A 13,991-nucleotide genomic window follows, 5' to 3' on the forward strand; every position below is an offset into this window, starting at 1 on the left:
ATGAACACTTTTACAATCGAGGGGAACAGGAAAAAAACCTCAACAATGATGGAACTGTGATGAATCAACATTCAGTGTTGATGGGTTCCCTTTTGAATTTGGTTCCCCTCTAAATTTCTTCAGACCATTTAAGGAAGTTTTTTCCTCAACACCATCACCACTGACTCACTCATTACAGATAAAGGACTTGACTCTAAAATTAAGACTAAAATTGAATTGAATTTAATGGAATTATATATCAGGCATTGAACTAGAAAACTTTAGAAATATTACTGTTAGTTAAAAGATTACAAAGTTGTGCTTTCAATTGATATCTTTATTTTTATTATAATTAAATATTATGAAAATTATGAAATTATAAATGAAGAATAGCCGGACATAATAATATTGCAGTGTTGAATTTCAGTCCATTGCCTGCAAACAAATTAGATTTTTGGTCTTTTATAGGAAATTATTTAAGCACATTATTATTATTATTACTATTATTAATATTATTATTATTACTATTGTTAATATTATTATTATTATTGCTGTTGTTATTATTATAAAAACCCAAATTTAATTGAAATATACGTGGGCGGCTGAATGGGTTTAATGCAAGCGTCCGGTGGTGGTGGATAAGGCGGTCCAGCTGGCGGAAGACCACTTGGCCGCATACCCTGGGGCTGCCAATTTCCCTGCGACTACGTACAGCTTTCTCTCTCTCTCGGTTCAGCTGTCACTTTCCACTCTCCTCCTATTCCCCTCCCACGGAGACAGGGGATAATCCACCTCAGGGGCTACACCCTCTGACATGCCTTTGACCAAGTAAGAGAAATCAATGGTCAGCAAGCCCAGCTAAACATCGCGCTTTCCTATCCCTACTTCGCAGTTATTAAAGATAAGTTATACAGAATGACGCAGGACTCGAACTAGAGAGAAAACAACCCAGTTGTTGGTCCCAAAGAGTGGCAGGGAACTTCTATTTCATGCAGCTTACCATAACCCGATGGCTGAACACCTGGGCTATGATAAAACCTTAGACCTCCTAATGGCCCGGTTTTATTGGCCGGTCATTTGCGGTAATGTGTGCGAAGATGGTGTGCGGCATGTCAGAAATGTCAGCTGGTGAATCCGCCAGCCATCCCAAAAGCGCCTTAGCAACCCCTGCACTTAATCAAGGTCCCCTTCAAAAGAATTGGCATGGACCTCGTCGGACCATCAGAGCGGACGGCATTACTTTGCATTAGTTTTAGAAGACTATGCATTTCCGCACAGTGTCGCAGAGGCACTCTTCTGTGTTATCTCCAGAGTTGGAATCCCGAAAGAGATCCTGACTGATCAGGGCACGGCCTTCATGTCACGAACACTAAGCGAACTGTACGGGTTATTGGGGATTAAAATCGATCGCACTAGCGTATACCATCCTCAAACTGAAGGATTTGTGGAGCGATTTAGTCGAACCCTCAAAAGCATGATCCGGAGTTCGTACACGGGGATGCATGGAACTGGGATAAGTGGCTCAAGCCCCTGTTATTCGCAGTACGAGAGGTCCAACAAGTTTTCCCCCTTTGAATTATTATACGGCCGCAAGCTGCTCAGAGTGCTCGATGTCATCCGTAAAAATTGGGAGGACGGACCTTCGACCAGCAAAAACTAAATTAAGTACGTTCTTGACCCGAGAGCAAAACTCCACACCTTAGTACAACTAACCCTGGGGAATTTGCTACAGGCTCAAGAACAACAATCCCGGCTGTATATTACGGGCGCAGCTGCAACAATTTTCACCGGAAGATTAAATTCTTAATTCTACTACCCACGTCCAGCTCTAAACTACTCGCAAAGTTGCAAGGACCTTTTGAGGTTACACAGCGGGTGGGAGATGTCAATTATGAGATGCGGCGCACAGATAGAGGCGATGCACTCCAGGTGTACCACCTCAACCTCCTGAAACCATGGAGGAAGGCGTTGCCTGTGCCTCTAGCGACAGTGGTTCCTTAGAGGGAGGAGCTGAGACCGGAGGTAACATCAAAATCTGCATCAGAATTCGCCCAGGTGGAGACCACCTCTTCCCATTGCAGAGAGCACAGGTAGAGAACTTGCAACAAGAGTTTGTGGATGAGTTTTCCCCCTACCCGGTCGAACAAACCTCATAGAACACCATATTGAGACTCCTCCAAGTATAGTGGTGCATAGTCACCCATACCGGATACCCAAACACAAAAGAAATGTGATTCGGGATGAACTCAAGGCTATGCTTGACACGGGGGTAGTCGAGGAGTCTCACAGTAATTGGAGCAGCCCGGTGGTCTTAGTGCCCTAGAGTGACGGATCGGTCCGGTTTTCTATAAGCTATCGGAAAGTCAACGCATTGACGAGCTGCTTGATCGGACTCACTAAAAAGGTCCAGATCCGGTCTAGTGGACGGAGTCGTGCCAGCAGGCTTTTTTGCAGGTAAAAGCTGCACTCTGCAGTGAACCACTTGTACATGCTCCTAACTTCTCTCTTCACTTTATATTGCAGACGGACGCATCGGACAGGGGGTTATGGGCCGTGTTGCCCCAGGTGGTAAAGGAGGAGGAGGAGCGGCCAGTGTTGTACATTAGCAATTTGCAAATTGTCCGTGCGGGAAAGCCGGTACAGCACCTTAGAGAAGGAGTGTCTGGCCATCAAGTGGGCCATCACCTTCTGGCCATCACCCTCTGATACTATTTGTTGGGATGGGCCTTTACTCTCTGTTCAGACCACGCCCAGCTCCAGTGGCTCCATCGCATGAAAGATGGCACAAGATGGCCCGGGGGGGCCTAGATGGAAGTGGCCGACTTTCTCTCACACCAAGGGGGGGGGCATCGGTGGGGGTATGTGGCAGTGGGGGGGACCTAATGCCGGTTTGTGAATTGAGGGTGTAATAATAAATAATAATAATAATAATAATAATAATAATAATAAAAAATTATAAAAAAATTATAAATGTTTATATAAAAATAATTAAACCAAGTTTATTTCATGGTAAATTAATAAAAATAATGGAATAATTAATATTATGAATAATTACTGACATGTAAAAGCTGTAATTATTATTAATTATTGATAAATGTTTATTTATTAGTGCAGAAAAATGCAAATATTTCTGTGCGATGTAGATGATATATACTGTATATATGAACACAGCCAATAATAATCAGCAGGTTTTCTGCTGAAAGCTGCACCGAGTCATTAATAACATCATCACTGCATCGCTTCCTGAGGTCAAAGGTCAACAGCAAATGAATTTTATGCTGAGTTTTTTTTCCTTTTCCGCCTCCTGAGTCATCAGTAAGTGAAATGGACGCACCGAGAGCGGCGTCTATAAAACTTTAAGAGGTGTACATCAGGAAGCACTCTCATCATCAAAAACCTCCAGACATTATTATTATCACACACACACACACACACACACACACACACACACACACGGAGCACAAGAAACAGCTGATCATTGTGACATGGACACACAAATAAACCTGAACTAAATCTTGTGGTGAAAAAATATAGCAATAAAACAAACACAGCTGGTTCACACACACACACACACACACACACACACACACACACACACACACACACACACACATAGGAGCAGAGAAAAAGGATATGAGTGTATCAAAATTTTAATAGCTATTCGCCTGAACAGATTGAAAGGGCTAATGATATACAGCGAGGGAGTGGCACTGAACCGGAAGATCGTTTTCCCTTTGTTTAGCACTATAAAGGTCTGTACAGAGAGAGAGAGAGAGAGAGAGAGAGAGAGAGAGAGAGAGAGAGAGGGAGAGGGAGAGAGAGAGAGAGAAATATCAGTACATTGAATATGCCCTGAAGTTAAACACACATGAAGCCTGTGTTAAAACATGTTTGATTGTTTGGTGTTTTTTTAATCAGAGAAGAAACACATTATAACGATAATAAAATATAACTGAATGTATTACTCCTGTACTACACAACACACAACACTGCAACTGCAGTCAACAACAAACAACACTGTTAAAAGAAAGAAAGAAAAAAATGTCCAGTCTATTAAATAGTAATAACTATAATAATATATAATAATAATAATAATAATAATAATAATAATAATAATAATAATATAATCAGTACTTAGAATCAGAAAGAAAGAAAGAAAGAAAGAAAGAAAGAAAGAAAGAAAGAAAGAAAGAAAGAAAGAAAGAAAGAAAGAAAGAAAGAAAGATGTAATTTGGATTGTGGACGATGTCTCGTGTTGGTCTGAGACGAGGAGATCGAGTGAGCATTCAGCAGCAGAGAGTTTCTCGTAATATAATAAGAAGTGGAAGAAGACCGCAGTGAGCACTGGCCAAAAGAACAGAGCATTCACTGGAAGTCAGAGTGTAACACTAACGCTAACGCTAAAGGCTAACATCACTATCCATCAAGAAAAGGAAGTGCTGACTCGGGAGCGAGGGGGGGGTGGGGGTGGGTTTTGGAGCACTGCAACACTCCCCTCAGACTCTCACTGCTGGGCTGATTCTGCAAAAAAAACATCCTGAGATCTCTGAACATCCTCTGATCCTCAGCGGAGACACAATGTTAGTGTTATTATTATTATTATATAACGTACACATTAAAGACAAAAATCAAACCATTCATTCATCCATTTATATCCCAAAAAAATCAGCCCAGATCCCTCTATCCATAACCTCAGAGCTGAGCTCACAGATAAACTGTGAGATATAATTTCTTCAGAAGGTCTTGGATCTACTCCATGCTCAGCAGGACATGTCTGATAGAGCTGTACAATAGGACCTGATCAGGCGGTGGATCTCATGCAGTGGAGAAGGTGCTAGCTCAGTGATTAAGGGGTTGGACTTCTGAATGAAAGTTTGTGAGTTAAAATCCAATCTCCACCAAGAACCCACTAGTGGGCCCCTGAGCAAGACCCTAAACCACTCTGAGACACCTACAAGTTACTCTGGATAAGTGCATCTACCAAATAAATTACAAATATAAATCTCCACTAGCTGATGGAATATTTCTACTGTGAGCCTCTCTGATGTGCTCCTCATCCTGTTACTGAGAATAAACCGAGCAATTCTGCAGCAAAACCTCATTTCTCCTCCCTCTGTCCTCTACTGCATCTCAGACCTTCTCTGACATTCAACACAAGAGCTTTCTACAAAGGTGACCTTTTAATTACCAAGGATCAATGCAGAAAGAGAGAAGAAGATACACTAAAGCTGATCTACACAAATATTCTTTATTTATACAGATTCAAAAATGTTCTCTTAAATTCTAATTCTAATCTTAAATTTATACACAAAATGAGGCCCTTAAAAAACTCTTCAACTAAACCCTAAACCCAATCCCATGTCAGCTGCCTTCAAAACTCACAAACCCACCAACACACACCATTCAAACCATCTACTCACCAACACACACCACTCAGATCACCAACACACACCACTCAAACCACATACACACCACTCAGACCATCTACTCACCAACACACACCACTCAGATCACCAACACACACCATTCAAACCATCTACTCACCAACACACACCACTCAGATCACCAACACACACCATTCAAACCATCTACTCACCAACACACACCACTCAGATCACCAACACACACCATTCAAACCATCTACTCACCAACACACACCACTCAGATCACCAACACACACCACTCAAACCACATACACACAACACACCACTCAGACCACCTACTCACCAACACACACCACTCAGATCACCAACACACACCATTCAAACCATCTACTCACCAACACACACCACTCAGATCACCAACACACACCATTCAAACCATCTACTCACCAACACACACCACTCAGATCACCAACACACACCACTCAAACCACATACACACAACACACACCACTCAGACCACCTACTCACCAACACACACCACTCAGATCACCAACACACACCATTCAAACCATCTACTCACCAACACACACCACTCAGATCACCAACACACACCATTCAAACCATCTACTCACCAACACACACCACTCAGATCACCAACACACACCACTCAAACCACATACACACAACACACACCACTCAGACCACCTACTCACCAACACACACCACTCAGATCACCAACACACACCACTCAAACCATCTACTCACCAACACACACCACTCAGATCACCAACACACACCATTCAAACCATCTACTCACCAACACACACCACTCAGATCACCAACACACACCATTCAAACCATCTACTCACCAACACACACCACTCAGATCACCAACACACACCACTCAAACCACATACACACAACACACACCACTCAGACCACCTACTCACCAACACACACCACTCAGATCACCAACACACACCATTCAAACCATCTACTCACCAACACACACCACTCAGATCACCAACACACACCATTCAAACCATCTACTCACCAACACACACCACTCAGATCACCAACACACACCACTCAAACCACATACACACAACACACACCACTCAGACCACCTAATCACCAACACACACCACTCAGATCACCAACACACACCATTCAAACCATCTACTCACCAACACACACCACTCAGATCACCAACACACACCACTCAGATCACCAACACACACCAGTGAAACCACATACACACAACACACACCACTCAGACCACCTACACACCAACACACACCACTCAGACCACCTACTCACCAACACACACCACTCAGATCACCAACACACACCAGTGAAACCACATACACACAACACACACCACTCAGACCACCTACACACCAACACACACCACTCAGATCACCAACACACACCACTCAAACCACCTACACACAACACACCACTCAAACCACCTACACACAACACACACCACTCAGACCACCTACCCACCTATACACACCACTCACAAACACACACCCCTTTATACACATCCCTCACACAAATCCCTCACACATAACCCTCACACACACCCTTCACAAAAACCCCTTCACACAAATCCCTCACACACAACCCTCACACAAATCCCTTACACACCCCCCTCAGACACAACCCTCACACACACCCCTCACACACAACCTTTACACACCCCTCACACACACCCATTCACACACAACCCTCACACAAATCCCTCACACAAATTCCTCACACAATGGCCTCACACACACCCTTCACACACCCCTCACACGTACCTTTTACCCACCCCTCACACACAACCCTCACACACCCCTTCATACACAGCCCTCAAACACAACCCCCACAAAAATCCCTCACACACACACCCCTCACACACACCCTTTACACACCCCTCATACAAATCCCTCACACACAAATCCCTCACACACAACCCTCAAACACGCCCCTTCACACACAGCCCTCAAACACAACCCCCACACAAATCCCTCGCACACAACCCTCACACACAACCCTCACACACACCCTTTACCCCCCCCCCACACACACACACACACACACCTTCACACATAACCGTCACACACACCCCTCACACACAACCCTCACACAAATCCCTCACACACACACCCCTCACCCAAAACCCTCACACACAAACCCTTTACACACCCCTCACACACACACACCCTTTACACACACCCCTTTACACATAACTCTTACACAAATCCCTCACACAAATCCCTCACACACACCCCTGACACACAACCCTCACACACCCTTCACACACCCTTTCACACATAACCCTCACACAAAGTCTTCACACAAATCCCTCACACACACCCTTCACACAAATCCATCACACACACCCCTCACACACACTCCTCACACAATTTCCAGAAGGACAACCATCACTGCAGCCCTCCACCGATCTGTCGAGACGGAAGCCTCTCTTTAGTGGTGGACACACAAAATATGTATTTCATTTGGATTCATTTTTACTACTTACTACTTATTTACTACCTATTTTATAAAAAAAAAAAAAAACATTCTTACTTCACAGCATTTTTGACACCTCTGCTGCCTAAACTTAGAATCACCGACTTACATTAATATATTTTTGTTCAGGAATGTGTATTGTATTATTATATTTTATTTATATATATATATGCTTCTTGTATTGTATGTTTATGTTAAAGTTTCTATTCACTCAGATTTCAGACATCATGACTTGTCAGTGTCAAAAGAATCTGCTGTGAGGCCTTCAGAGTCAACAATGAGGCACCTAGCATAAAGTACATGCTGCTCAATACTGTAACAATCAGACTGGAAATTGGCAACACCAGGGCCCTTTAGCAGGCATCCAATCACATCAGCATTTTCACGTCTTTTGATTGGACTGTCAAGAGAGCGTCACTAGTCAGAGCTCATCTGTAGCAAACTGCACATATGTGGAACATATTCATGTAGATTTATTGCTGTGTTTTATTCCACAACGTCTGATGGAGGAGAAGAAACTGATTTGGTCGCAGATACAATTACAAGCACATCTACATTTAGAAAGAACATGGTGAGAAAAGGTCACCAAAACAGTTTAAAACAATTGTTAAACTTTTCATGAACTGTTAATATTATTGCGTTTACTTTCCTGTAGAATTCACACAAAAATTTCATTTCAAATCCCCAGAAAAACCGTAATGCACAGAAACAATGCAGAAAGTTGCACAGAAATGCAGGAAACCCCAAGGTGATGTGATGAGGTGAATATCGATGCTTCTGATAGATTTGATATTAAAGATTTGTGACGTCACCCCAGGCTGCTCATCAGGGATAAATACACATCATTCACTTTAATTCTTACATTCTGTAAAGCTGCTTTGAGACAATGTCCATTGTGAAAAATGCAATAGAAATAAACTTGCACTTGAACTTAAACTTGATGATGTATGTGGAGGTGCAGTTGTGGCTCCAGTGAAAGGAGACATGTTGAATTGTGATCATTGGGTTTTCTGCTTTAGTAATAGAATTTATTGTGACTGTATGAAATCCAGTGTGTGATGCAGCTCTGATCTACTGCACTTCTCTTTTATACTGATGCTTTCTGTAGATGTGGAGTCATAATGATGGGATAAGGAGGAGGAGTGATTCAGGTAGAACATCACTGAAGGTCTCGGAGTAAAATGCATGACCTGTAACTGGTATTTGTTGTAGTGTAAGTATTTATTATGTTTTATAGTACATATACATTATTTATTATAAAAAACATGTAAGTTAAATAGTATGTATATAATATTCTTTATAGAGGATGTACGTATTGTAATGTTATAGATTATTAACGTATTGTAATGTTATAGAGGATGTATGTATTGTAATGTTATAGAGGATGTAGGTATTGTAATGTTATAGAGGATGTATGTATTGTAATGTTATAGAGGATGTATGTATTGTAATGTTATAGAGGATGTAGGTATTGTAATGTTATAGAGGATGTAGGTATTGTAATGTTATAGAGGATGTATGTATTGTAATGTTATAGAGGATGTAGGTATTGTAATGTTATAGAGGATGTATATATTGTAATGTTATAGAGGATGTATATATTGTAATGTTATAGAGGATGTATATATTGTAATGTTATAGAGGATGTATATATTGTAATGTTTTAGATGTATGTATTGTAATGTTATAGAGGATGTATGTATTGTAATGTTATAGAGGATGTAAGTATTGTAATGTTATAGAGGATGTATATATTGTAATGTTATAGAGGATGTAGGTATTGTAATGTTATAGAGGATGTAGGTATTTGTAATGTTATAGAGGATGTATGTATTGTAATGTTATAGAGGATGTAGGTATTGTAATGTTATAGAGGATGTAGGTATTTGTAATGTTATAGAGGATGTATGTATTGTAATGTTATAGAGGATGTAGGTATTTGTAATGTTATAGAGGATGTATGTATTGTAATGTTATAGAGGATGTAGGTATTGTAATGTTATAGAGGATGTATATATTGTAATGTTATAGAGGATGTATATATTGTAATGTTTTAGATGTATGTATTGTAATGTTATAGAGGATGTATGTATTGTAATGTTATAGAGGATGTATATATTGTAATGTTATAGAGGATGTATATATTGTAATGTTTTAGATGTATGTATTGTAATGTTATAGAGGATGTATGTATTGTAATGTTATAGAGGATGTAAGTATTGTAATGTTATAGAGGATGTATATATTGTAATGTTATAGAGGATGTATGTATTGTGTTGTTATAGAGGATGTATGTATTGTAATGTTATAGAGGATGTATATATTGTAATGTTATAGAGGATGTATGTATTGTAATGTTATAGAGGATGTATGTATTGTAATGTTATAGAGGATGTAAGTATTGTAATGTTATAGAGGATGTACGTATTGTAATGTTATAGAGGATGTACGTATTGTAATGTTATAGAGGATGTAGGTATTGTAATGTTATAGAGGATGTAGGTATTGTAATGTTATAGAGGATGTATGTATTGTAATGTTATAGAGGATGTAGGTATTGTAATGTTATAGAGGATGTATATATTGTAATGTTATAGAGGATGTATATATTGTAATGTTATAGAGGATGTATGTATTGTAATGTTATAGAGGATGTATATATTGTAATGTTATAGAGGATGTATATATTGTAATGTTTTAGATGTATGTATTGTAATGTTATAGAGGATGTATGTATTGTAATGTTATAGAGGATGTAAGTATTGTAATGTTATAGAGGATGTATATATTGTAATGTTATAGAGGATGTAGGTATTGTAATGTTATAGAGGATGTAGGTATTTGTAATGTTATAGAGGATGTATGTATTGTAATGTTATAGAGGATGTAGGTATTGTAATGTTATAGAGGATGTAGGTATTTGTAATGTTATAGAGGATGTAGGTATTGTAATGTTATAGAGGATGTAGGTATTTGTAATGTTATAGAGGATGTATGTATTGTAATGTTATAGAGGATGTAGGTATTGTAATGTTATAGAGGATGTAGGTATTGTAATGTTATAGAGGATGTATGTATTGTAATGTTATAGAGGATGTATATATTGTAATGTTATAGAGGATGTATATATTGTAATGTTTTAGATGTATGTATTGTAATGTTATAGAGGATGTATGTATTGTAATGTTATAGAGGATGTAAGTATTGTAATGTTATAGAGGATGTATATATTGTAATGTTATAGAGGATGTATGTATTGTGTTGTTATAGAGGATGTATGTATTGTAATGTTATAGAGGATGTATGTATTGTAATGTTATAGAGGATGTATTGTAATGTTATAGAGGATGTATATATTGTAATGTTATAGAGGATGTATATATTGTAATGTTATAGAGGATGTATGTATTGTAATGTTATAGAGGATGTATGTATTGTAATGTTATAGAGGATGTAAGTATTTTAATGTTATAGAGGATGTACGTATTGTAATGTTATAGAGGATGTACGTATTGTAATGTTATAGAGGATGTAGGTATTGTAATGTTATAGAGGATGTATATATTGTAATGTTATAGAGGATGTATATATTGTAATGTTTTAGATGTATGTATTGTAATGTTATAGAGGATGTATGTATTGTAATGTTATAGAGGATGTATGTATTGTAATGTTATAGAGGATGTATATATTGCAATGTTATAGAGGATGTATGTATTGTAATGTTATAGAGGATGTATATATTGTAATGTTATAGAGGATGTATGTATTGTAATGTTATAGAGGATGTATATATTGTAATGTTATAGAGGATGTATGTATTGTAATGTTATAGAGGATGTATATATTGTAATGTTTTAGATGTATATATTGCAATGTTATAGAGGATGTATGTATTGTAATGTTATAGAGGATGTATATATTGTAATGTTATAGAGGATGTATGTATTGTAATGTTATAGAGGATGTATATATTGTAATGTTTTAGATGTATATATTGCAATGTTATAGAGGATGTATGTATTGTAATGTTATAGAGGATGTATGTATTGTAATGTTATAGAGGATGTATGTATTGTAATGTTATAGAGGATGTATATATTGTAATGTTATAGAGGATGTATGTATTGTAATGTTATAGAGGATGTATATATTGTAATGTTATAGAGGATGTATGTATTGTAATGTTATAGAGGATGTATGTATTGTAATGTTATAGAGGATGTAAGTATTTTAATGTTATAGAGGATGTACGTATTGTAATGTTATAGAGGATGTATGTATTGTAATGTTATAGAGGATGTATGTATTGTAATGTTATAGAGGATGTAGGTATTGTAATGTTATAGAGGATGTATATATTGTAATGTTATAGAGGATGTATATATTGTAATGTTTTAGATGTATGTATTGTAATGTTATAGAGGATGTATGTATTGTAATGTTATAGAGGATGTATATATTGCAATGTTATAGAGGATGTATGTATTGTAATGTTATAGAGGATGTATATATTGTAATGTTATAGAGGATGTATGTATTGTAATGTTATAGAGGATGTATATATTGTAATGTTATAGAGGATGTATGTATTGTAATGTTATAGAGGATGTATATATTGTAATGTTTTAGATGTATATATTGCAATGTTATAGAGGATGTATGTATTGTAATGTTATAGAGGATGTATATATTGTAATGTTATAGAGGATGTATGTATTGTAATGTTATAGAGGATGTATATATTGTAATGTTTTAGATGTATATATTGCAATGTTATAGAGGATGTATGTATTGTAATGTTATAGAGGATGTATATATTGTAATGTTATAGAGGATGTATATATTGTAATGTTATAGAGGATGTATGTATTGTAATGTTATAGAGGATGTATATATTGTAATGTTATAGAGGATGTATGTATTGTAATGTTATAGAGGATGTATATATTGTAATGTTATAGAGGATGTATGTATTGTAATGTTATAGAGGATGTATATATTGTAATGTTTTAGATGTATATATTGCAATGTTATAGAGGATGTATGTATTGTAATGTTATAGAGGATGTATGTATTGTAATGTTATAGAGGATGTATGTATTGTAATGTTATAGAGGATGTATATATTGTAATGTTATAGAGGATGTATGTATTGTAATGTTATAGAGGATGTATATATTGTAATGTTATAGAGGATGTATGTATTGTAATGTTATAGAGGATGTATATATTGTAATGTTTTAGATGTATATATTGCAATGTTATAGAGGATGTATGTATTGTAATGTTATAGAGGATGTATATATTGTAATGTTTTAGATGTATATATTGCAATGTTATAGAGGATGTATGTATTGTAATGTTATAGAGGATGTATATATTGTAATGTTATAGAGGATGTATGTATTGTAATGTTATAGAGGATGTATATATTGTAATGTTATAGAGGATGTATATATTGTAATGTTTTAGATGTATGTATTGTAATGTTATAGAAGATGTATATATTGTAATGTTATAGAGGATGTATATATTGTAATGTTATAGAGGATGTATATATTGTAATGTTTTAGATGTATATATTGTAATGTTATAGAGGATGTATGTATTGTAATGTTTTAGATGTACGTATTGTAATGTTATAGAGGATGTAGGTATTGTAATGTTATAGAGGATGTATGTATTGTGTTGTTATAGAGGATGTATGTATTGTAATGTTATAGAGGATGTATATATTGTAATGTTATAGAGGATGTATGTATTGTAATGTTATAGAGGATGTAGGTATTGTAATGTTATAGAGGATGTATATATTGTAATGTTATAGAGGATGTATATATTGTAATGTTATAGAGGATGTATGTATTGTAATGTTATAGAGGATGTACGTATTGTAATGTTATAGAGGATGTAGGTATTGTAATGTTATAGAGGATGTATATATTGTAATGTTATAGAGGATGTATATATTGTAATGTTATAGAGGATGTATATATTGTAATGTTATAGAGGATGTATGTATTGTAATGTTATAGAGGATGTATATATTGTAATGTTATAGAGGATGTATGTATTGTAATGTTATAGAGGATGTATATATTG

General features: G+C 36.9%; 2 protein-coding genes across 3 annotated transcripts in view; both read right to left on the bottom strand.

Annotated features, from left to right (window-relative positions):
* The window catches only part of LOC310738875 (uncharacterized protein), a 183,583-nt gene that overhangs the window by 137,095 nt on the left and 32,497 nt on the right, over window positions 1-13,991 (bottom strand). The gene's annotated exons all lie outside the window — the stretch shown is intronic.
* Window positions 1-13,991, bottom strand: part of LOC310739100 (sodium channel protein type 8 subunit alpha-like) — a 41,785-nt gene that overhangs the window by 1,673 nt on the left and 26,121 nt on the right. For both annotated transcript variants that reach the window (XM_083564737.1, XM_083564738.1), the window contains exon 3: window positions 3,614-3,733. In XM_083564737.1, coding sequence (XP_083420863.1) covers window positions 3,614-3,733 — 120 coding nt within the window. The remainder of the gene's footprint in view (window positions 1-3,613; window positions 3,734-13,991) is intronic.

Source organism: Silurus aristotelis, assembly GCF_946808225.1.
Source record: "Silurus aristotelis genome assembly, chromosome: 2".
Classification (NCBI taxonomy): Eukaryota; Metazoa; Chordata; class Actinopteri; order Siluriformes; family Siluridae; genus Silurus; species Silurus aristotelis.